Source organism: Podarcis liolepis, assembly GCF_965112155.1.
Source record: "Podarcis liolepis genome assembly, chromosome: 4".
Lineage (NCBI taxonomy): Eukaryota > Metazoa > Chordata > Lepidosauria > Squamata > Lacertidae > Podarcis > Podarcis liolepis.
The window spans coordinates 11,935,389-11,959,243 of record NC_139558.1 but is presented as its reverse complement, the minus strand read 5'-3'; the positions used below and the strand labels follow the sequence as shown (position 1 = coordinate 11,959,243).

Here is a 23,855-nt window from a genome sequence, read left to right as displayed (position 1 = left end):
TGTTACAGGGTTTTTTAAATAAAAAAGTAAGAAATCTAATCCTGGATCTCACACTGTTGGATTTAATTTGGCTCTTACAGAGGAACATGTGTCAGAAAGCTGGAGGAAATCCAGCTCTCACCAGAAAGCCCTATTACTTTTCTACAGACTGTATAAACTGTTTCACTTCTTTTTAATTGTATGTTGTTACCTGCTCTGGGATCTTAAGGTGTAGGCTAGATAAGCAATCTTATAAATAAAGAAAATAGTAATACAGATGAGATTATCTGAGGGATATCATAATCCAGTGTCAAACATACCCAATTCCAGACATTTCTTTGACGTTCTTCAATTAATAATTGACTAATTAAAAGAAGCAACACACCACTGAAACCTTAATTTCTTTTCTTAATTCTTTCAGGAACTTCTATTACATCACAATGCTGAGAGACCCTGTGTCACGCTACTTGAGTGAATGGAAACATGTTCAAAGGGGTGCAACATGGAAGACGTCCCTCCACATGTGTGACGGGAGGAGCCCGACACCAGAGGAACTGCCGATGTGTTACCTAGGGGATGACTGGTCTGGGGTCAGCTTGCAGGAATTCATGGATTGTGGCCATAATTTGGCTAACAGTCGGCAGGTGCGCATGCTGGCAGACCTTAGCCTGGTTGGATGTTACAATTTGACCTTTATGAATGAAAGTGAAAGGAACACGATCCTTCTCCAAAGCGCCAAGAACAACTTGAAAAACATGGCCTTCTTTGGGCTCACAGAATTTCAGAGAAAAACTCAATATCTCTTTGAGAGGACATTTAACCTGGAGTTCATCTCTCCGTTCACTCAGTACAATATCACTCGAGCCTCTAATGTGGATATCAGTGAGTCAGTGCGGAAGCGCATCGAAGAACTGAACTTCCTGGATATGCAGCTGTATGAATACGCTAAGGACCTATTTCTGCAGCGCTTTCAGTATGCCAAGCAAGAAGAGCATGAACTAAATCGCCAAAAACGACGGGAGGAGCGAAAAATGTTGCGTGAACAGAAGGTCCACGAATGGCAAAAAGAGGAGGAAGCAGAAACACTAGCTGTTACTGAGGATTACAACAGTCAGGTGGAACGGTGGTGAATTTCCCTTGTGTGTGTACACACATACTCACACTAAGAGACACTGATATTTCATTGAACTTAATTATTCAACTGTGAATAGATATGTGGAACTCCTATTGTTCTGATAAATGAGAAAGAGTCTCTCAGCCATCCTTCCGCATTTTATGTTTTGGCTTTTTAGATTTTGTCATTTAAGAAAACAGTATGTTGTGCTTTTCAGTCCGCCTTAATCAGTGTTATTTGATTGGCTGTTGAATAGCTTACTATTTATTGTTTATTTATTATATTTACTGTCTATCCTGACTTTCCTGACACATATCTTTCCAAGGAGGCTTACAGTGAACATCAAAATACATTAATAACATCAGAATAAACAATATCAAAAATATAACAAGTTATCAGGCTCCTTGTCACGGGGTGGTTGGTGGCCGATGGCCCTGTGGAAGGAGAAGAGACACTCCAGCTGGAACGGGAACAGGCTCCCGGTGTTATCTTTACCTACCTGCCTCCCTCTCCTGGAAGAATCCTTTCCACATAGCAACCAGTGTCTTCCAGTACATTGCCCCTACCTTGATCTTAAGGTTTTTTCTTATGACATTATTTACAACGGAAGCTTGGAAGGAGGGTGGAAATGAAAGCTCATGCCGCAGTATCAGTTTCACTTATATACAATGATTTGCCATGGCTGGTCTTCTAGTCCCTTGTAAATTGTACTGTGTATGTTCGTGGTGACTGTAACAGAGAAAAACCTGCTGCCCTTCAACTATTTACAGGCAATCTTTTATTTCAGGGAAGAAGTCAGATGTCTAATTTCATGATTTGTTCTAAACCTTGGATTGTGTTATCAAAGAAATGACGTTGAGAGGAGCTTGAAGGCAGCCTAAATCCAATTTATGCTTTTTAAGTAGCCAAAGCACACAGGCTGACACAGTAACTAGCATGCTTTTAAAGAAGCAGTATTGGCTACTTCAGGATTTTGGGAGCACAAAATTCAGGGCAACAGATTTGGTTGTCTTGATAGTATTTTTCCTGAACAGGGCTGAGGGCAGGGGGGGTTAGAAAGGATCCAGTCAGATTATAATATAGTAAAGTCCTGACCTTGAATATATTCCTCAAATTTGTGTATTAGGGTTTTTCACGGATATAACTTTATATAGTGTGACCCCTGGCTTCCTCCCATGCCACTTATTGAAAGCATGCAAGTCTCATGTGTGGGAGAATCACAAGAGATTATCATGTTTGCGACAGATTCATGTGTCTCCAGTATCCCCGATTCTGGAACTTTCATAATCTTTAGGGACGTCTTTAGCACACAGAGCAAAATTTGAAACAAAAAGCTACACGTCTAAAGATTTTTCTTGCATAATAACAAGACTTTCATATGCTGGGCTGGAATAAGGAATTGTGAGTGGGTTAGGGGGTTTCTCCAGGTGCCTTAATTGAGGGGCCCCCAAAATACTTATTTATGTTATACATATTATTTTACAAAAATAGCACTTATTTATTTAAACAATGTGAGATGAAATTATTGGCTTTTGCTTTAAAATATGAGACTGGGTTAAATGCTAAAGGAATTTCGTCAGAAATCAAAAGCTTGAAGAGCCAGACACTACCAAATCTCCCGGTTCCAGAGTCAGCAACAAATTTAGACCTGTTGAAATTAATTGTGAATATTCTGTTACAATGTCTTATCCAAAGTTAGGAACATACTTGCTGTTTATCATTTTATTACAACCGTTTGTCGATTTTTTATGTTATAAAACACGTGGTTGGCTTACAGATGCATTTCATGTTGTTTGCCAAAGGAGTCAAGCTATTTAGTTTTGGTTCTACTCATTTATATGGCAAAACTAGAAATATGGGTTATAAAATTCCACAAACAGTTATTTCAAGGATCAAATTATTTCACCAAAAGTTTACTAAAGTTTCAGCAGCTTTAATGCTTAGATATGAGAGGATTTAGAATGTTTCACTTTTGAATCTAGTGATTTCAGATATTTGATAAAACTTACCTGCATCACTTTGCTTTAAGATTCTTGGTCATTGCAAAAACTTATTGATTTCAGTGAGTTTACTCTTATAGACAAAGCAATCCACCACTACCCTTATGCCTGGCAGAGGCAACTTGGCTAGGCAGAGTTGTCCCTCTTCCCTGCTTTCCTGGCTTAGCCAGCCTCCTCCCAGCTGCTGCCACCAGACTTATGCCGTCATCATTTCCATCAGTGCTGATCTCCCCCTTCCATCAGTTATATGGGCACACAGGAGGCTTGTAGGTAGTATGGCTGCCAGCAGGGCCAGCATACTGTTGGCATCCATCTGTCTCGAGAGACAATGGAGTGCACCTCCACGGGTGAAGTCAAACCATTACATTAGCAGCACCGAAGTGACCTCTCCAGGATGCAAGCCTGGCCAGTGTGTATGGAGATCCTGGGTTGCCCAGACAACACCCTCCTCTCAGCTTTGCTGATGTGGTCCAAAGGAAAGCAGAGAAATACGTTTGGCACCAGCTTGGCTGCAGGAGTTGCTGGAAGGAAGTATACAAGGTATACAAGGCATCATCGTACAACAGAAAGCCCCAGAACAAGGCATTCAAGGGGAAGGAGGCTGAATCCCAGGCCAGCCTTGCTGCCATCATATGACAGCACTGGGCATGATCCAGGCCCAATTGTGCTTCCCCACTTTTCTGCTGCAGCCGCCATGAAAATCAGGTCTGCAGATACAGCGATATTCTGCTGCTCCCCAAAGCCATACCAGTGGTGGTGAGTAATTTAGATTGTGCCCTTGGATATCACACCCTTGTTTTCATTTACTTTAAGAATGTCTTCTGGCTTAATACTACAGTTCTTAAAGCAATCTTCTTTTCAAGGCATTTAAAAAATGCTCCATGCATTGTATTTCAGGATTCAAGCTGCCGTGTCTGAGTGGTTTTCTATATGTCTGAAATTCAGATGGAAAACACAACAACCAGGATAAGCAGATCCTCTTTATGGCACAAAGAAGTTGGTTTTGAGATGAACTGTTTTTTTAAGTGTTGGTGCACTTTCGAGCTAATATTAGAGACCTTTGCATGAAATCCTACCTTCTCTTTACTAGTTGTATGTAGAGCATGCTGCTTTCCCAGCTAACAGTGTTATTGCTGGTTAACTGACATATTTGGGAAACCAGATCCCACTCTGCTCCTGTTCGCCTCATTGGAGCTTGGTGCCATTTAGAACAGGAAACAGGTGCATGAAGAGAGCAGCAGAGGGTCAGGAAACTGGAAGGGTATTGAGCATGTAGTTGGCAGTGAAATCAGTGAAGTCACCGAAGAGCAAGTGCAGACACTCAGAAGTAAGGAGACACCAGGACAAGAAATTCTACTCGTGGAGATTCTTAGGTTCCTTTCTCCTCTAAGTACCTTCTGTGAGAGACCCTAACCTGATTTTTAGCATGATAGCTGGTAACAGCCCTGATGATCTGGCTCTTGGGGCAGCTTAGAAGTATGTGGTTGCTTCATGAATGAGAAAAGCTTGGTTTGTGAAAAATGCCTCTGTCTGCTTCCTTCTGCAGTCTGCCACTAAGTAGACAGAACCAGCATAACCTGAAGCAGAGGACTTTGGCTCTCAAGAGTTGGCCTGTACTTTCCATCTTGAGCTATATAGTCCATTCTTTAGTATCTGCTTCCTAGTTTTGCTCTGCCACTCCTGATCTTTGCCCTGGTTCATCCTGGAGCTTGTTTTTTTTTTTTAATCAGACTGCTTTTCTGGTTGCTCCCTGAGGCTTTCCTATGCACTCATCTGTTACTGATGGTTGTTTTGCCGTGAACTCTCTGGTTCAGGGGCTTTAACTACCAAGACTTGTAGAGGACTTGCAGAATCAGAATCAAATCAGAACGCTTCCATGCAAAAATGCTTCGCCTAATTTGTAAATTAGGTGCCATATTTATCTAAATCATAAATTAAGCAATGCCTTGGTCTGACTTGTGAGATTGCCTCTGAAACGCTCAGAAATTGATACCTTACTGTCTGATAAAATTTGCAGTCTGGTGCCAAACTAATGTCTAGTTTTGACTGAAACTAGACATAATTCTGAAGATCCATAATTAGGATCCTCTGTTGTTTAAATTAAAATTGTGAATCAATGGATCTGGGGAGGGATATTCTAATCCTTTTCCCTGTGCTGTTTTCCCAGTTAAAACAACCCGCCTCTGAAATTGCTATTATACCTTCACATTTTCCCCATAGGAAACAAAGCTGCTCAAGGAAGGGCATTTTTTTTTTTTAACTGGGAAAACACTGTAGTGGGGAAGAGCTAATAGCATCTCTCCCTTTTTTAGTCCCACTCCAATTCATTTTCCTGTGTGGGTGCCTTTTTTAAAAAACAACAACAATGGAAAATTATAGTCATGGATCTTCCACATCACTTCACCTTTATGTTTTGATGAAACCGCCATTTCCTTTAAAACTTTATTTATTTAATTAATTAATTATGCAGTGAAGTGACAGGTTTATAAGTCAAGCAGAAGTTTTGCTCCATTCAGTGTTACAAAACTGACGGAAGCTTTGTTTAGATCTCAAATTAGGCAAAGGTGTCACTAGTCTTAGGAATTAGGCAGAGGTTATGTGACTGAAGTAGTAATGTTTCCATTTTCATGAATTAGGCAGAAGATTTGTTTAATTTGAAAATTATCAAAAGGCAGTGCCTAATTTGTAACATAAAACAACATTTTGCTTATTGCATTAACAAAACAGTTCCACCAATTTAGCATAACAAGCCTTTGGCAAGAACTCTTTAAAAGCCCATTTGTAATCTAATTATTATCCACCAGCCCCCTTTTTAAAAGCTACAAAAGAGTTTCTAAGCCCTTTCATGTTCTCTGTGATAATTTGTTGATAGACTCTGTCGCATCAGCAAAAAAGATGCTTAACTATAAGCAGAAGGCCACATTCACAGCTTGCTTTCTCTAGATTTCCATTCCAGTTTCAGTGCTGATATTATCATGCAGCTTCAAATGAGGTCAGAAAATAGCTAATTATTGTCAATTCATACTGCACGTTTTCATCCTATACACGGATGTGGCAAGTTCATTCTCCAAGCGCAGATCCTTTTGTAGCCAAAGCAACAGCACCCATTCACAAGGATTCTCCCCACACAGAAAAGGGGAAAACCCAAGTGGGGACCCCCAAAGAACTGTGCATGCACTGTGGTTATGGAATGCTGGCAGGCTGTTGAGTAGGGACAGGAATGGAATGCAGTTCCTTCCAAAGAGTATGGCTGGCTGGCTGAAGGCTTGAATAGGAATAGGAGCACTGCATACTGCAACATTTTGTTGCAGCTCCCACTTTATAATATTAAAGTTCTGGTACTTAGGAAATTATTTCATGCCAAAACAAGACCATAATACTTCTCCTACCTGGTTGCTGCAAAAGAACTTTCTCTTCCCTGTAGAGACAGCGTGCTGCTTGTTCTTTTACTAAGTGTGCCCAATACACCTGAATGTTTTCAGTAGTAATTGGCTGGAGGTCTCCACTGAGCAAAAAGCTCTCTACCCTAGCATTTTTACCAAGTTATTTTGGGCAACAAATTAATCAATATCTTTCATAGACCGGGCTTTCTCTAAACTTGTCAGTTTACTCTAATGTATGTGTTTGCACGCAAACCCACATTTTTCTGCCCCAAGAGTTGTGCAGCCTGCCATCTCTCATGGGACTTTGAGCAGCAATAAGAATGTAAAAAAATGGTCTGAAATATTATTGTACAATTTATCTTATGGAAACAAGACCACTGCTTGTTTTTTGTGGCTGTTTGAGATAGCCCAGTCTGATGCTTCAAAGAAGAGGCTGGTAGAAGCAAAATTATTCAGCTGCAAGAATTATGGAGCTAAATACAATGTCATTGTTTCATTTATACTCATGTCAACCCATTGGGTTACAGTAGGCAGTATTCTTCAGCCTTGAGTCTTGAGATGTTGGGCTGCAACTCCCATCGTTTTGGCCATTGGCTAAACTGACTTGGGATGACTTGGAGCAGAGAAATAGAAATAGTATGTTTCTGTTCTGGAGGTTCACAATTTAAAACATTTAAAACAGGAGGAGCAGCAACACAAGGAAACACAACAAAACAAACACATTCCTATTGGCTGGCCAACTTCTGTGTTTGGGACGTTACTCTGTTTTCCCTTCCTAGAGGAAGACCCATGTTAGTCTTGCAGCAAAGTCAACAAAGAGTTGTGTCACACAAGACTCTTTGTTGACCTGTTCTCCATGGCATTTCTGTAGCAACTTCAACTTTTCAACCCCATCATGAAAGGCCAGGTCAAACAATAAAGTTGACATTACAACTACAGACCACATGGGCTCAGGTGGTATGAATTCATAAATCAGTACAGGAAAGGCTGAGGAACTAATGTTCTTCCTGAAATATGCAAGTACTGTATACTTTATGTTAAATGTACAGAATATCATTACTTATTTGCCCACAGTGTAAGTTGCTAAGGAAATGTTTGCCTCATCCCATGATTAAATTTTGGTTGGGTCACTAAAGGTAAAGCGACCCCTGACCGTTAGGTCCAGTCGCAGAAGACTCTGGGGTTGCGGCGCTCATCTTGCTTTATTGGCCGAGGGAGCCGGCGTACAGCTTCCGGGTCATGTGGCCAGCATGACTAAGCCGCTTCTGGCGAACCAGAGCAGCACACAGAAACGCTGTTTACCTTCCTGCCGGAATGGTACCTATTTATCTACTTGCACTGGTGTGCTTTCGAACTGCTAGGTTGGCAGGAGCAGGGACTGAACAACGGGAGCTCACCCCATTGCAGGGATTCGAACTGCCAACCTTCTGATCGGCAAGCCCTAGGCTCTGTGGTTTAACCCACAGCGCCACCCGCGTCCCTGGTTGGTTCACTAGGGACCATTTAAATTGCTTTGTATGCCTATCAGAATTCCCATTGTTGTGACTCCCTTATCTCTCCTTATAGGAATCTTCATTGTATGCATTTCACGTTGGCTTGAACTCCCCCCCCCCCACCCCAGCAGTTTCTGACTTCATTCTCCAAACAAAATATGACTGATATATAAGGAAGGTGCTTTATGTGAAGATATTGTACTAAAAGCAGATCTGGGCACATGGGGTGATGCTTTTTATTCTTCTCTCACTAAACTTTTCAAAAATACTGTGATAATTGAACATATGTCAGGGGACCAAATCATATATTTCAGCTGTTGTGTAGAAGACACTGGAGGTCCTTCAGCTCCACAGAATTAGAGTGTTGCTTGGTAAATCAATTCCATTACATTAAGAGTTTTCACACCATTATTTTACATTCTTGGCGGCAGCTGGAGCTGACTTGTCACCATGCAAGGGGGATTTTTGTCTGCATTATGACTTAGAAAGGGAGGCATACACCTCCTTCTCACATACTGAATTCCAATAACTATTGGGGGGGACGGCATTTGTAATTAATTAAAGAAAAAATGAAGATGTAGTTGCACCCTGTTCATTAACCATAAGGTGTAGCTTGGCTCAGTCACTAAATTTGACCAGGGAAACTAACTTATTTTGATAGACAGCTATGCCATCTGCCAGGCCAAATATCTGTTGGATTTAGGGTTAAGGATTGGGGTCCAGAGTTGAAAGTGACAATGTAATCAGCTAAAATGCATTTAAATTGATTGTGTTTCAGTGGCACTTTCAGGTAATTGGTTTTGCTATATGCACCTGTTCTGGCCCTCGCTCAACAGTGACTCCTTGACTCAGACAGGGCTTGATTTTGATTAGTGTTGGAACGCAGCTGTGAATGCAAATTACTCTGTCACTAAGTGATGCTTCTGTTTGTTATTTTACCACTTCATTGGCTTTCCAGTGTCGTGAAGTAATTCCTAAATTTACCTCTGATCTCTGTTGATTTATGAGAAGGGACCCTCTTGGAACTTCTCTTCATTCCCATGAAACACAAAATGTAATGGTGCTACAACTTCCAGGCCTGACAGGCAGAAGCTTTGCACGTAGGGGAGAAAAAAGCATGGCTATCCCCCAAGCAAGTTCCCAGAATTCCTTTTGTGTTTCTAGAGAGTCAATTAAAATTTAAACCCTTCAGGAGACTATGGACTACGTGAGCATACAGGCTGATCGTACTGTTCATTCTAGTTGTAACAGTGGGACGTGACTTGGGCTGTCACAGCTAAAGCCGCACACTGGCCCTGGCAAATGAGAGCAGAACTGTCCAATTGCACTCCCTGCCAGGGAAACTCCCTACCTGTCAACAAATCACAAGATGGCTGTGGGGACTGCCATAACTCTCTCTGACATCAATGTTACACAAATACTGTTTTCCATGGGTGAAAGCTAAGCAGCCAGGAGACGGGCATATATACTGTATGTATTGGTCTTTCCCTGTAGACTTGTTAGTGACACCAGCAACGTTCTCCAGTATGTGGAGTCTGAAAATCACTAGCGGTTTGCTGACCCCATTTGGAATATCATAGAATTCAATGGCTAGACAAGAAAATGGGTTTCTGGATGCAGTGGGGGGTGTATTTAAAGCAGTGATGGTCTACAGTTTTTTGTCTACAGTTCCCATCATCCCTGACCACTGGTCCTGTTAGCTAGGGATGATGAGAGTTGTAGTCCAAAATCAGCTGGAGGGTCAAGTTTAGCCATCACTGATTTAAAGGAATGAGACACAGGGCATGGTAAAGAGGTTGCTTGCGGGAGCAAAAGAGAGCCTACCCGTATCCGCAGGGAGAAAGGAGTATAGTCACCAGTAGGTCCAGATACGTTAGATCATGGTCGGGATTTCTAATAAATTTAATACTCCCAAGAAATAAGCAGACTGCAACAGTCTATTTGTTAAGAAAATGTTTCTCATAAGCTTGCACTTTTTTCTTCTCTTCACAGCCTGGTTTCTTAACTCTCCCTCCATTTCCAATCTTTTTCTTTCATGCAAGTACTGGGAAGAAAAATTGGGACTCTCTGTTGCTTGCCATGATGTTGGCAAAAGGCTAAGCTAATGAATAAATTACTGGTCCTTCTTCCTTTGGGACTCTTCCCTTGTTTATGTGCAATAGTATGTATGGATTCTACTACTACATGATTGTATTGTGGATGTCCTATTGTTTTTAATAATGTAGAAGATAGTTTGCAGGACTGACTTTTCATGGATGTCAAGCACAATATGATGAATATTTTCCATGTTAAATTATAGTGATGTCTAAAATAAATTGTTTTTCCCATCATTGTCAATGATTTTCAGTAAAAAATGAGACGATGTTTAGTAAAACTTCTAAAGAAGCTGTAAAAATGATTATGGATGGAGAAACACATTTTATTGAATATAACTGAAGTGTGACTTAACTATAAACAGCAAATAAATATTGACTGCATTTGTAAAGCAGGAAAATTTTGTTTCGTAACGCAAATTTCTGAGGGATCAAATTAATGTGTGTGGATAGTTTATTTTCCTATGCTTGAGAACAATCCTCTAGCATGATCCACAGGTATGAGCGGGTTGGGATCCAGTAGATCTCTAGCTAAGCTGGGAGGTTTCTGGTACACCCAGGCTATACCAGCTTAGCTCCCGCATCCTCGGCTTAGCTGCAGATGCGCTGCCGTATCTCCCCCATTCCAGCTGTCGGGACCCAGCCGGCTGAGTTAAGCCTGGTGGATTTTAAGATGGTGTAAGGCTTGAAAAGGGGGCATGCTTGGAGCATGCGGGGGGTAGGATCAAAGAAGGGAGACTTAGGCTAGATCCTAAGCCAATTCAGTTTCATGTGACCTGGCAACATGATATAAACTAAGCTGGCCAAAAGAGTGGCATAACTCAAACACTATTTTAAAGGCTTGTTTTCGCTCTGCCAGGCTTAGACCATTTCAGCAGCAGCTCCACTCCTGAATGAAGATTGGATATGTAATTTTATGCTAGCATTGGCAGACCTTGGGGTCTCAAATTTCAGCAGTGCCCTGTTTGATGCCAAAATTGGACACCCCTACCCTGTCTGTCACCTTCTATTCTACATAATAGTTGCAGCACCCCCTGAGGCTCCACGCCCAATGCAACCAAACAGGTCACGTACCCCTAAATCCACTTCTGATACCAGCTTAATTTTCACCAGATTGTTTAACGCCAGCTTCTTGTGTAGATTATTGCTCCCTTGTGTTGTCCTTGCTACTTGCTACAGGGCAGAATATGTATCTCTGTCTCCCCTCCAGTCAATGAATGTGGATGCTTCCTTGCTTTAAGATGCTCAGAGAATTCAAGTAATAAATCACTTGCCAACAATTTTCACATTAAAAGCACATCCTGACTGGAGATAGACAATAGGTTTTAAGATAGTTTAAGGTTCAAGAATAGCAGAGTTGTCAATTCTGATGTGCATGTTCCTCGTTTTACTGCAATCTGAAGTCAAACAAGCTTGGCACTCTAAAAATCAGTAAAATTTCTAAAGAGAGATGTGGAATGAGCATGCACAGCCTGGGCAATTATGCTTCTATATCATACCTTTTTCAGCTCTCTGAAGAAATTACTATATTTCTCCAACCAGATTGCTGGCACCTGTAAAAAGAATGAGATTTGCCTGCAAATGGATCTTTCCTTTGTCTTATCAGTGCCATACATCAAGAAGAGGGGATGAAAATAGGTTCTTAAAATTTGCTGCAGTAAGCTAGTGGTAGTAATCAGAGTCAGGCGAAAAATGAAATCAATTGGAAATACTTACTTAAATCAAAGCACAGAAATGATGCAAATATGCAAACTCAGCAATAATACCTGAATGAAATACCTGAATGAAAAGAATGCATGAATGTAATATAAGAGAGCGAGAGCAATATAAATGGAAAGCAATATTTGATTGGCAAATAAAAATAATTAACTGGACAGTTACCAGTAAAACATTTTGTTGCATGCCACCCCAATCTCTGAGCAGTGCAAGATTCCAGGGGTTCCAAGCGCTTACCCAGGGTTCATGTTTCCATTGGGATGAGATACAGCAGGGACTGCGGTGTCTTTATGGTTTATTTACACATATATACAACCTGAGCCTACGATGGAGGGGTTCACAGCATTAACACCCCAAGAGGACCTCGCTTCCCCTATAGCCGCATCCTTGGATTCAAACAGAAATCAAACCTTGTTTTGTCTCTCTCTCCAGCTTGCTGCTTTTCTTGTTGCTCTCATCAATCCACCAACTCTCTGCTCCAAACTCTGCCTTTGTCCTTCTAAATACCTTGAGTTGAGAGAGGGGCCCCGACTTGACTTCTTGTGCAGAGCACCATCCTTTGTTCCGTTAACAACCCATTACCTTACCAGGAAGCTAGCCTGGCTATTCCAAGAATCAGAAAGGGGGGCGGTGGCATTAGAAGGGTCTCAGCAGACAACCTACTCCACCCCCCAAACTCATAACAATATATATTACTAAGCCCCAAAATGCATTCTCCCAAAATTTCCACCAGTCCAAACTAGTTAAAAGCTTTGCTGTGCTACAGCTATAAAGGATCTTATTCTACATATTATGAAAATTATATATATATATATAAAACTACCTTTTCAAGGTTTCTGCAGGTTCAAGAAAAGCTGAGATATGAATACAGGATCCTTTGGATAGGATCCAGAATGGTGACTGGAAGAAAGTTCTGGTGAAAATTGAAGGGAAATTAGAATAGTGAAGTCTGAGCCTCACAAAGGAATAAACAGAAAAATAAAGAGAGTTTGGGGGGTGGGAAATAACTGCATCTGTTCCAATCTGTTATGACCCGAATCTCCAGACCCAAAAAGGCTGGCTCAAAGAAAATGACCAAGAACAGCTTCAAAAACTGGAAGTAGTATATTCTCAAAACACTTTTTTTTTAGGGGTCATTGTGCATTTGGCTCCTTACGTCATCCTGCCAGTCCTGTGCCGCTTTGCGAGGCTGGGATCTGATCTGAATGATTTGCTGGGCTTGAGAAGAATGCAACAGCCATGCACCTTTGATCCCAGTGGGATAAGCGGACTCAAAGGGTACATGGATGTTGCATTCTCTGCACTCGACCTGTGGGCGTTGGGGGATTCACTCTCCAAGGGCTGCGTCAGCTGGCTGTGCTCCCCCCCTCCACACGCAGGCAGGCAGGAGGCACAGTGTGGCCCTGCTTGGCTCTGGTGGTGGTGTTGCTGTGGCAAGTGTAAGCAGCAAGGGCTGGACTGGCACAGCAGACTCCGTGCCCCGGGCACCAGCAAACCATGCCACACCACTGCTCAACATGCAAAGGGTGAGTGAGGTATCCGCAGCTCTGGCAGACGTCTGTCCAGTTTATTATTTCCAATCCAGTACTTGAACACATTTGGGCCATGTCGCCGTAGGGTCAAGGAAGAAAAGTTTTACGCTGTGGAAGAATTTCCATGATGCCGGAGCTGCGATTACAGTTTCAGAAATTGAGTTGTGCGCCCGTCAATTCATCTATATTACAAACAAAGGAAACAGACCTGGAAGGAGAACAGGAATGTGGCGTGAGAGAAAGTGAGCTATATAAAAAAGGAGATTCTGCCCAACTCTTTCAAGGGAAGAAATGGTTTTGCTCCACTTCCAGGTACGACTGAGTCTAAGTGAGCATTGCCACTGGATTTACATTAAGTTGAATCTTGGGGTTAATTAGGAGGGTTCCACTTGACAAACCATCTGTCAGGATTCCAACAGAAACAGAAAACAATTTGGTCATGTGTTGCAGAATTCCCCCTGAGGCTTTTGTGATACTTTAGATTGTCACCAAATTTCACCTGAAGTGAAAATTGAAGGCAAATATAGAAGGACCTTGTTTGGTCGAAGTATCCATTCACATTTTGAAGGAAGTTCAAAGAATTTCAATATGACTAGTGACAGTTTAGTATGAGGCTGGGTGTCACTTGAGAAGATCTCTTAAGTTGGATGGCTAAAGGAAGAGAATCATCCATCCTTACAAGTCTCCAGTTACTACTTTTGCCTCCTTCTTCAACAACTTTCAGGGAGGCAGCCATGTTGTTCTGTCACAGCAGAAACAATAGAAGAGCATTGTGACACTTTAAAGGCGAAAGAACACGCTATAATAAAAACGTGGTTGTTGTAGAAAGAGTTGCAACCAGCCACATCCTCAGAGATAAAGTTCTCTATAGACATTTTAATAGGAAAATTGGTGAGTGGCTTCTCCCAGCTAGTGAACAGAATGTAAGTGAGGCTGGCACAGTTTTACATTGCTGAAATCCAACTTGTCAAGGCTGCTTCATCAATGGTGAATTTGTGAGGTGCAAAAGGCGGATGATAATTGTTTAAGGCCTAGCAAATTCATTCTTTCTTTTTTAACTAGAGGAAATGTGACTTTGACTAGATGTCGACCTTTCTACTAGGTCCATTCTCTAAAGTTATTTTCTTTAGAACAAACCATGGGGTAGTACCTCAGTTTTCTAACATAATCTGTTCTGGAAGACCATTCGAGTTCTGAAACGTTCGAAAACCGAAAACTCCGTACAGAAGCCTCAATACGGGAAAACTCAATACGGAAAACTCAATACGGAAACCGTGTGGCATGTTTGACTTCTGAGGCAAGTTCGAAAACCGAAGCATTTACTTTCGGGTTTGCAGCATTTGAAAACCGGAATGTTCGTCAACGGAGACGTTAGATAACTGAGGTAACACTGTATATAAGTTCTACTCCCCTCCTGCCCCTCTCAACCCTACGAGTATGCTCATCTAATAACATTGCCTGTATCTGAAATGCATAATACACCATAACTCTCACACATAATATCCTGGTATCCAATGCTTCCCTCAACCCTCTAGAGCAGATTTTGAAGGGGCACAAGGTTGTAGAGGAGAGGAGAAGAGGCATCATTGAAAATGGCCTCCCATTCTGCTGATGGGTCCCTCCCAGGACCGGCCAACCCATGAGGCAAGGCTGAGGCAATTGCCTCAGGCAGCAGGATCCACAGGGGATGAAGAACTACCGGTATGTCTATATTCCCCCCTTGCTCCTGGTGTACTTCTGCCCTCATGCCTTCTTCCCTGGCTGGGAGGTGGGTGCCATTTTGGGGTCCACCTCAGGTGTCTAAATGTCTTGGGCCAGCCCTATCTCTAGGTGCCTTACTTCTATTCGGATCGGCTGGGGTTGGACTAAATGACCCTTCGGGTCCCTTCCCACTCTCTGATTCTGTGACTGGGGGGAGGTTGCCTTGCAAAGGCCTTGGTTCGACATAAATGCCTTGCCTTCATATTCAGAATTCTGACAGTTGCACAGCCCTAGTCCATGACTTAGTAAAATAGGCATACATTCTAGTCAGAGAGGAACATTGCACTATTATACTAGTTCTGCCAGCACACGTATTTCTGCTTTCCAGACAGAACAACAACCCCTCTCCTATTTTACACCCTGTTCCGGGAGGTTATCCTGATCTCCCAGAGCCAATTTGTAGTGGGTGTGGAGGTACACAGGGGAAAGAGAGAGCTGGAAAGTCTCATTACATTAACAGGGCTTGTGCTGGCACCTGCTACTGCAGCTATCTAGAGGAAACTGGTCCATAAGTTTCTACATTCCCATAACACACACTTATCCATCCATCCAAGCAAAAGGCATTGTCACAGTTCAAGGACATATTCTGAAAGCTCTTGATCAAGGTGCAGAGCTGAGCCAGTGAGGGGGTGAGGTGACCTGGGGAGAGCCCTGTGGATCAGATAAACACACATAGAGGGTCATCCCTGTCCTTAGTGATCTATGGCAAATCACCGACAGATTTGTGGGTGGTGTGCCCAGCCCTGTACTTGAAGAACATAATTTCTGATCCCAGCGGGCTAAATACCATGAGTGGGATCTGAGTATGAAACAGTCTGAGCTAAATTAGGCCTTTTGCTTTTGAAGCTCCTTGGTGTTCAAATAGATTTTGCATGTACTCTGCTGTTTGTTGTGGATTTTGTTTCTGTTTTTTCATTTTGGGGGAAAAAAACGTATTATTAATGTGTGTTTTTAATGTGCGCTTGATCATATTTTGCATAATTATTTTATTGACGTCAACTGCCTCGGGCACTGTCTGAGGAAAAGCAAGTGTAGACATTTCATAAATAAAATAAATAATTGGTCTCCGGAGGGCAGAGTAAAGCTTCATTATGGACGCAGCAGAGAAATTCAAGGAACAATCCCTCAGAGTTGATGAGCAGGGGGTGCAGCGTAGCGCAGTCGAAGGCAGCTTTTCGAGGATGAATTGGGCAAGATATTGGAGGCAGGTGCATTTGGGTATTTTTGTCCTATGGTAGAGATGGATTTGCATCCTTTTACAGAATGCAACCCTTCTTGGTGTATTAATATTTTAAACAAGCCAAGCGTAATCTCATGAGAAAGCTTAAAAGGTTTCAGCATGCATTGTTGCTGTTTTCCAGTGCTAAGAAACTGCCTATGTATTTCTGATCGGCGGGTTACTCATCCTGCTCCTTGACACAACAGCCATGAGTGTTGAAGGAACGAGTGAAGAATTGGGCTGCCTGCTGGGCCTGGAGACTGTAAATCTGACAGTCGTGACATTTATGATCAACGTTAATGGGAATGTCAGAGCTACAGGTGTTCAAATAGATGAGCAATGCAGCATGTGACTATATGTGGTAATTAGCAATCCGCGGTTGCGTGGGGGTTACGGGATCCAGGATAAATTGTCAGAGGCCAATTAAAATGAGGTATATTGAGTGTGATAATCAAGTCTGGTTAGAGCAGTTCTCCAGTTATCCCATAATAATGCTGCTGAAAGAACTGAAGGGCTGCTAAAGGCCATCAAGCATATTCCGGCTTAATGCAGAGGCCATATTGTGTGTCATCACTTAAAAACTGGTGACACCTTGTCTCCCAAATGGGCATGCATATAGAGCATACTATATGCTTGGCAGGGGGTTGGACTCGATGGCCCTTGTGGTCTCTTCCAACTCTATGATTCTATGATTCTATAAGGTGAATGATGTGTGTCTGGACATAGAAGGACCAGAAAACTATAAACATCACCCGATCTGCATTTATACTCTGTGTTCTAGGAACATCTTGTTACAGGCCACCACGATTCCTGCTGAGCTGTCCACAGGATTCTAGGGGACTTGGCCCTCAGCCAGCACATGTGCTGCTTAGACGCAGTAGAGGTTGTCATAGATTTAAGAAATATTATTCATTCACATATTTTACACTTGAATTTAGTTGGAGGGAGTCCAGATCTTACAGCATGCATGGTCATTTCAAGAGGGTCTTGTCCCCCACAGCAGTGCAGCACTTGAGTCCAAGGCATCTGTCCCAGCCTGCCTTCAGCCAGCCTGCCCAAGATGGATCTCTTTGTTCTCCCTTCTTCTTCTCAGCACACCTTGCTAAAGGCACTCTTTGCCTGTCACCTCACATCCGGTTACCCTGGCAAACTTCCAAATCCCTGTCTCTGTCGACAACCTCAGCATAGTGGCCCATGGCCCTGCATCATCATCATCATCATCATTAACAACAACAATATTTTTATTGTTCATATCCCATGCATTTGGCGGGTTGCCCCAGCCACACTGGGTGACATCCAGCACATATAAAAACATAATATAATAGCAAACTAAAAACTTCCCGATCCAGGGCTGTATTCATGGCCCCAACTTGGCCAGGTCATTTTGAGTAGGCTAACCCAGGAATTCCTCTCTAGCTTGTATTTCTCTTTTTATATCCCAAATAATCAAAATCCTACCATTTATTAATTTATAGAGTTTAGGGCAGTCCCACCCCCAAACCTATAACAATAGGAAGCTTGACTTTTATTGAATCAGACTATTAGTCCTCCTGTGTGTGTTGTGTGTGTGTTGTGTTGGCATCTGTCTGTCTTGAGAGACAATGGAGTGCACCTCTGGGGGTGAAGTCAACCCACTGGAGAATCACAGCACCTGCTGTGGCTGCAGAGACTGGGAACTTGTAACAGCTACCTCCCACGTTGTTTTTCTGCATTAGCAGCACTGAAGTGATCTCTCCAGGGCACAAGCCTGGGCAATGTGTATGGGGGTCCTGTAATGCCCAGACACCCCCCCCCCATCTTGGCCTTGCTGAGGTTCACATGGCTCAGTATTGCCTACTCTGGCAGCAACCTTTCAGTGTTTCAGACAGCTGACGCTGCCCGGAATTGAATCTGGGAACTTTCGCACCCTTAAAGATATTTAAACATTAAACAGTTTAGAAGTGCTTCTTCCCAAAAAAAGTGTGGGGGGGGGAGTGAACATGTGCTGTAACACTGAGCCACCAGTGTAATCAGAACACCACTTCTCTTCGACCATATCTTTACTTCCTGCAATGCAGCTGGGATATACTGAATTCCAGAAGAATTCCTGAGCAAGATAGCAGGAAGTTGCTTTTGCCCCACTCCCATAATAAGTTGATTTACCCATCTGCTGTTAACTGCACAAAAATTGTTTTTCACATAATAATACAGTGGTACCTCGGGTTACTGACGCTTCAGGTTACAGACTCCGCTAACCCAGAAATATTGCTTCAGGTTAAGAACTTTGCTTCAGGATGAGAACAGAAATCGTGCTCCGGCGGTGCGGCAGCAGCAGGAGGCCCCATTAGCTAAAGTAGTGCTTCAGGTTAAGAACAGTTTCAGGTTAAGAACAGACCTCCGGAATGAATTAAGTACTTAACCTGAGGTACCACTGTAATAATAATTTATTATTATGGTCAAAGACCAGCTTGTGAAACACAAATGGAACTACAATCCCAAAAGCGAAACACACATTTAAAACAATATACAGTCATACCTCAGGTTGAAGTTAATTCAGGTTGAGCACTTTCGGGTTGCGCTCCGCGACAACCCAGAAGTAACGGAACACAGACGCATAGGCACAGGTTGCATTTACTTCAGGATGCGAACGGGGCTCCAGAACGGATCCTGTTCGTATCCCGAGGTACCACTGTACAACAATGGATTTTAAGTTTAGCAATGCGGTAGGCATATAAGCACATAAAAACTTGAAGATAGACTAGCATAGAGAAATGACCCAGAATCGCCCGTGGATCCGAGTTTGGGAATTTTCTTAACCAGCTATAGTTTGAATCGGGGGGGTGGTCTGTGCCTACAGATCTGTGCGCAGAATCTGGCGACAGTCAGGGTCGTCTTGTGATCTTTGCCTAACAGGAGAAGATCGAATTTTTGCTTTACCGGGAGGTCACATATTGTTTCCCTTTTTTAAGAGAGAGGGGGGGGGGGAGGAGAGAGAGAGAGAGAAACCCTGTTGTCATTTGTTAGGTTTAAAAACGCCAAAGATAACACCAAAGAAAGGAATAGCAGTGAGGGAGGAAAGCTAAAGGAGGGAAATCATTTTGACAATGTCAGTTGTAAATAAGCACTAATATTCCATTTGGACCATGCAGATCTCCCCTTGCTGGTTTCACATATCTGTCTTTTCTCCCTCCAACAGAGTAACAATAGCTTTGGAGGGAGCAGTTCAGACTGGGAAGGTGGAGTGAAAGGGAAAAGGTTAGCTAACCCTTCTCTCCTCAGTACCACTCCTCTAACCAAATAATAATAATCTTATTATTTGTACCCCGCCCATCTGTCTGGGTTGCCCCATCCACTCTGGAGCACGTTACAGGTCACAGTTTGAGAGAGAGAGAGAAAATAAGAGTTGGGAGAGCTAGCCAGGTAAGTTTATCCTTACCTGGTCTTCATCATCTAGGAAATCTGAACTGTTTGGTGGCTATCCTATGCCGCTAAGCATAGGAAAGTGATAAAAAGATAGAGACGACCTAGATCCAGACTTTTAATAGTATCATACAGTACAATTTCTTTAGTTCTTTTCTTCAAGGACAAGAACAGTACCAGCTTTCCTTAAAATATAAGACCTAGTTTCTTATTTATGGCCCACATTTAGAACGAAAATTCCTATATCCAGCTTTCACATGCCGGCGTTTTATCTAGCTTATAAATAATCCAAGAGTTGTCTGGCTATGCACTTTAATGCCAAGGCTGTAAATAAACACTTTATGTTGATGAGCCCCACTTAAAAATGCAGGCTTACCTTGGCAACCAGGTACTCCTCAACATGTCACTGGCATATAAATTCTTACATTTTTTTTAGATCACTAGCTTGCTATTTTGCCCACTGCTTTGCAACTACATAAATTCAAAGAAATGCTTCCTGGCATCTCCTAATAACTTCTTAGAAATAACTAGGCATGCACTGCCAAAGCTCTAACAGGCAGTTTCACACCAATATCTGGAATTCACACATACATACACACACACCTGCCTCCTTGGTCTCAGAACTTTATCAGCTCCCAATCCCTTTGCAATTGTTGACTTCATTAAATACCACAAGTTAGGAATGAGCAAGAGATAGCTTAGATTAAAAACTCAGTACTTGGGTGTAAGTCCCATTGAACTCAGTGAGACGTCTGAATTGCCATGTATAGGATTAAAGGTAAAGGGACCCCTGACCATTAGGTCCAGTCATGACCGACTCTGGGGTTGCGGTGCTCATCTCGCTTTATTGGCCGAGGGAGCCGGCGTACAGCTTCCGGGTCATGTGGCCAGCATGACTAAGCCGCTTCTGGCGAAACCAGAGCAGCACACGGAAATGCCATTTACCTTCCTGCCAGAGCGGTACCTATTCATCTACTTGCACTTTGACGTGCTTTCGAACTGCTAGGTTGGCAGGAGCAGGGACAGAGCAATGGGAGCTCACCCCGTCGTGGGGATTTGAACCACCGACATTCTGATTGGCAAGTCCTAGGGTCTCTGGTTTAACCCACAGCGCCACCTGCGTCCCTTGTATAGGATTGCACTTAGATAATTATGGGACATTATAGGGTTCACATTGCAGTCGGTTCAGCTTCTTTCAGTTATGGTTGCGAGTGCTGTCTCCCTAGTTCATTATCTTGTAAGGACGTGTCTCTCATTTCAAGCGATGATCACAGCAGAACCCTGTTATGTAGTCATACTGTCTCTTTGTCCTAATTCCCTCCAACATTATACAATCTAATTTCTCAGGGATTTCTTCTGCCTGCATGCTCCCTATCTTAACTTCCCTTTTTGTTGGACCATTTGCCCACTCAGCTTCCTGCCATCAGCCCCCTTGCCTCATTCTTTTCTTTGTGTCAGTAGCTCACAGATCCTATGATGTTTCTTTCATATCCACATTGAAGTTCTATCTGCCCCAAACAAGGTATGTAACAAGCTCTCTCAAATAAGCTGGTCGCAGGATATCACCCACTTGGTGAAGCTAATCAGGTCTGGATCTGCAGACCCTCCAAGTGTCCCTATTTTCCAGGGACAGTCCCAGATTTAGAGAAGCCGTCCCAGTTTCGGACTGGATCCCAGAATGTCCCACTTTTCCTTAGGACACCCCTATTTTAATCAGAGAAGTGTTGAATGGTATGGAGTTATGTGAACCCTGAGCCAAAGAGATAAGTATCTGTACAACCTTTAGAAAACAGCCCTGTAAAGGGAAGGGTTTTTAAAAAAATGTTTAATGTTTAAAAATTATTGTTGTTATCATTATTGTTATTATTATTAAATAGGATATCCCTATTTTCATCTGAGAAATGTTGGAGGATATGGGAAAATCTGGTCAGTACTTCACTGGATGATGGCCTGGGAACCACATGTATGCTGCTGTAGGTTTCATAATGGAATAAAGGTGGAATATAAATGTAAGAAAATCAATACAGTCGTACCTTGGAAGTCGAACAGAATCTGTTCTGGAAGTCCGTTCGACTTCCAAAACATTTGGAAACCAAAACACAGCTTCTGATTGGCTGCAGGAAGCTCCTGCAGCCAATCGGAAGCCACGATGGACATTTGGGTTCCAAAAATCATTCGAAAACTAGAACACTCACTTCCAGGTTTTGATCGTTCGGGAGCCGATTTGTTCAGTAGCCAAGGCGTTCGAGATCCAAGGTATGACTGTATATAAATTCACCTTGGGCAGTCAGAAAGTTTATGAGCATTCCATTACATCAGAGCAGCTTAACCCAAGGCTGGGGAAAGAAATTCACCCCTAGTATTGGCACAAAGTCAAGGGCTTTATAAGAGACCACACCTGTCTCTTAAACTCAAGAAGCTGCACACTGGCAAGGTATGTACCGTATTTTTCGCCCTATAGGACGCACCGTCCCATAAGGCGCACCTAGTTTTTTGGGGGGAAATAAAGGGGGGGGAATTATTCCCCCCCCAGGCCCGAGCTTCCCCCGACCCCAGCTCCCAAACAGGCAGCTCTCTGCAAGCCGTGGGAGCCCAGTGCTGGCTCCCGCTGCTTGGGGAGAGGTCCGCGAAGCCTGGACGCACTGAGCTCAGCGCGCGCAGGCTTCAACATGCAGGCAACTCTCCGCAAGCTGCGGGAGCCCAGCACCAGGCTCCCGCTGCTTGCGGAGAGGTGCGCGAAGCCTGGAGAGCGAGAGGGGTCGGTGCGCACCGACCCCCCTCGCTCTCCAGGCTTCAGCGAAAGCCTGCATTCGCCCCATAGGACGCACACACATTTTCCCTTCATTTTTGGAGGGGAAAAAGTGCGTCCTATAGGGTGAAAAATACGGTAAGAACAGTCCATGTTACAATTACTTCAGACTTCTTTATTGAAGCTGGCAGGTATCTGCCATCTTTTGTTTTCCTCAAGGAGTGTCACTAACCCAACAGTTCCATTTTAATTTTCTCTGTACATGACATTCCATCTTCTTGCTCAACTTCTATGGTATTTTTTTCTCGGCGCCCTCCAAGTGATTATTTACCTGCTGAAAACTCTGTTTTGGCTCTCTGAGGAGAGTGGTTGCTTTTGGCAGTTTTGCTTCAGAGGCCCAGTGGACTAGATTCGGTATTTCCCAGGGAGAGGAGGTCAGGTGTTGATGGCAGCTGACAAGTTTTAATTCCAGAGCTTCAATAGTGAGATGAATGGCACACTGACTGAACAAATAAATTAGTCTGGCTTGGAGGTTTGAGCAGCTTAAATTTATCATTAGGGAAAGGTGTAATTTAATTTCAATAAACAGAGGGAAACTTTGGGCTCTCCGGTGACAATATAAGGCTCTCTCAGTAAGAGCTGTGAGAAGGCATAGAGTTATTAATCTTTTAAGTCTTTGCAGCCTTTCTACAGTCAATTGTATGAGCCCGTTTAATAACATTTTGAAGGTCGGTTGAGAATAGCCCTTGAGTCTCCGTAAAAAAATTCCCAATACCTTATGAAAACTAATTAATTTTTACTCTCTTGCTATGTGTACTCCAGGAACCTGAGTTAGTACAACAGTTAATAGGTAGAGAAACAGAGGCAAGTTGAGTTCCCCAAGTCAATATACAACTTACCAGTAATGATCTGAAACATTGTGATCCTATAACACTCTATACATAGTTTGTGAGTATAAGAGGGACTATTATCTGCCCCCCCACCATTCCTGCGTGCTCTTTATGCAGTCTATTCACCTATAAATCTCTCCCCCCCCCCCCCGAAAATAGTTACATGTATTTTTTGGAACATGGGACTGGAAAAACTACATTGCCAAGTGGACTACTGGAGTAAGACCTAAGCAACCTCGGTGCTAAGCAACCTTGGTGTGACAGAAATAGGTGTTTCAGAGAACAGTGTTTTGCCCAGTCACCTTTAGAAAGATCATCTGAATTCCTTTAGGCTGCATGCTATAAAACAATAATTTTCCTCCCATGACTAATAGATCTGCAAAGGTAAACCCAATCAAGGGTGAACAAGGTTTGATCATGTATATTAGAAAGCAGCTGCAAGTGTGCATTGATTTAGCCAGAATATGCTCTTAAATCTTTTCATCTAACAATGAAGTCTGCCATCGTGAAAGAATAGGGATATCAGA

The 23,855-nt window shown here is 42.8% G+C and overlaps 2 protein-coding genes across 4 annotated transcripts in view; both read left to right on the top strand.

Annotated features, from left to right (window-relative positions):
- HS6ST3 (heparan sulfate 6-O-sulfotransferase 3) overlaps positions 1–1,236 on the top strand; it is a 162,034-nt gene extending 160,798 nt beyond the window's left edge. Inside the window, exon 2 of the mRNA XM_083501267.1 lies at positions 401–1,236. Coding sequence (XP_083357393.1) covers positions 401–1,109 — 709 coding nt within the window. The 3' untranslated portion in view covers positions 1,110–1,236. The remainder of the gene's footprint in view (positions 1–400) is intronic.
- Positions 1,237–1,373: 137 nt separating this feature from the next.
- LOC310706052 (uncharacterized protein) overlaps positions 1,374–23,855 on the top strand; it is a 39,823-nt gene continuing 17,341 nt past the window's right edge. For all 3 annotated transcript variants that reach the window (XM_083501415.1, XM_083501413.1, XM_083501414.1), the window contains exons 1-3: positions 1,374–7,496; positions 13,396–13,638; positions 14,846–15,011. In XM_083501415.1, the coding sequence (XP_083357541.1) occupies positions 14,922–15,011 (90 nt within the window). In that variant the 5' untranslated portion in view covers positions 1,374–7,496; positions 13,396–13,638; positions 14,846–14,921. The remainder of the gene's footprint in view (positions 7,497–13,395; positions 13,639–14,845; positions 15,012–23,855) is intronic.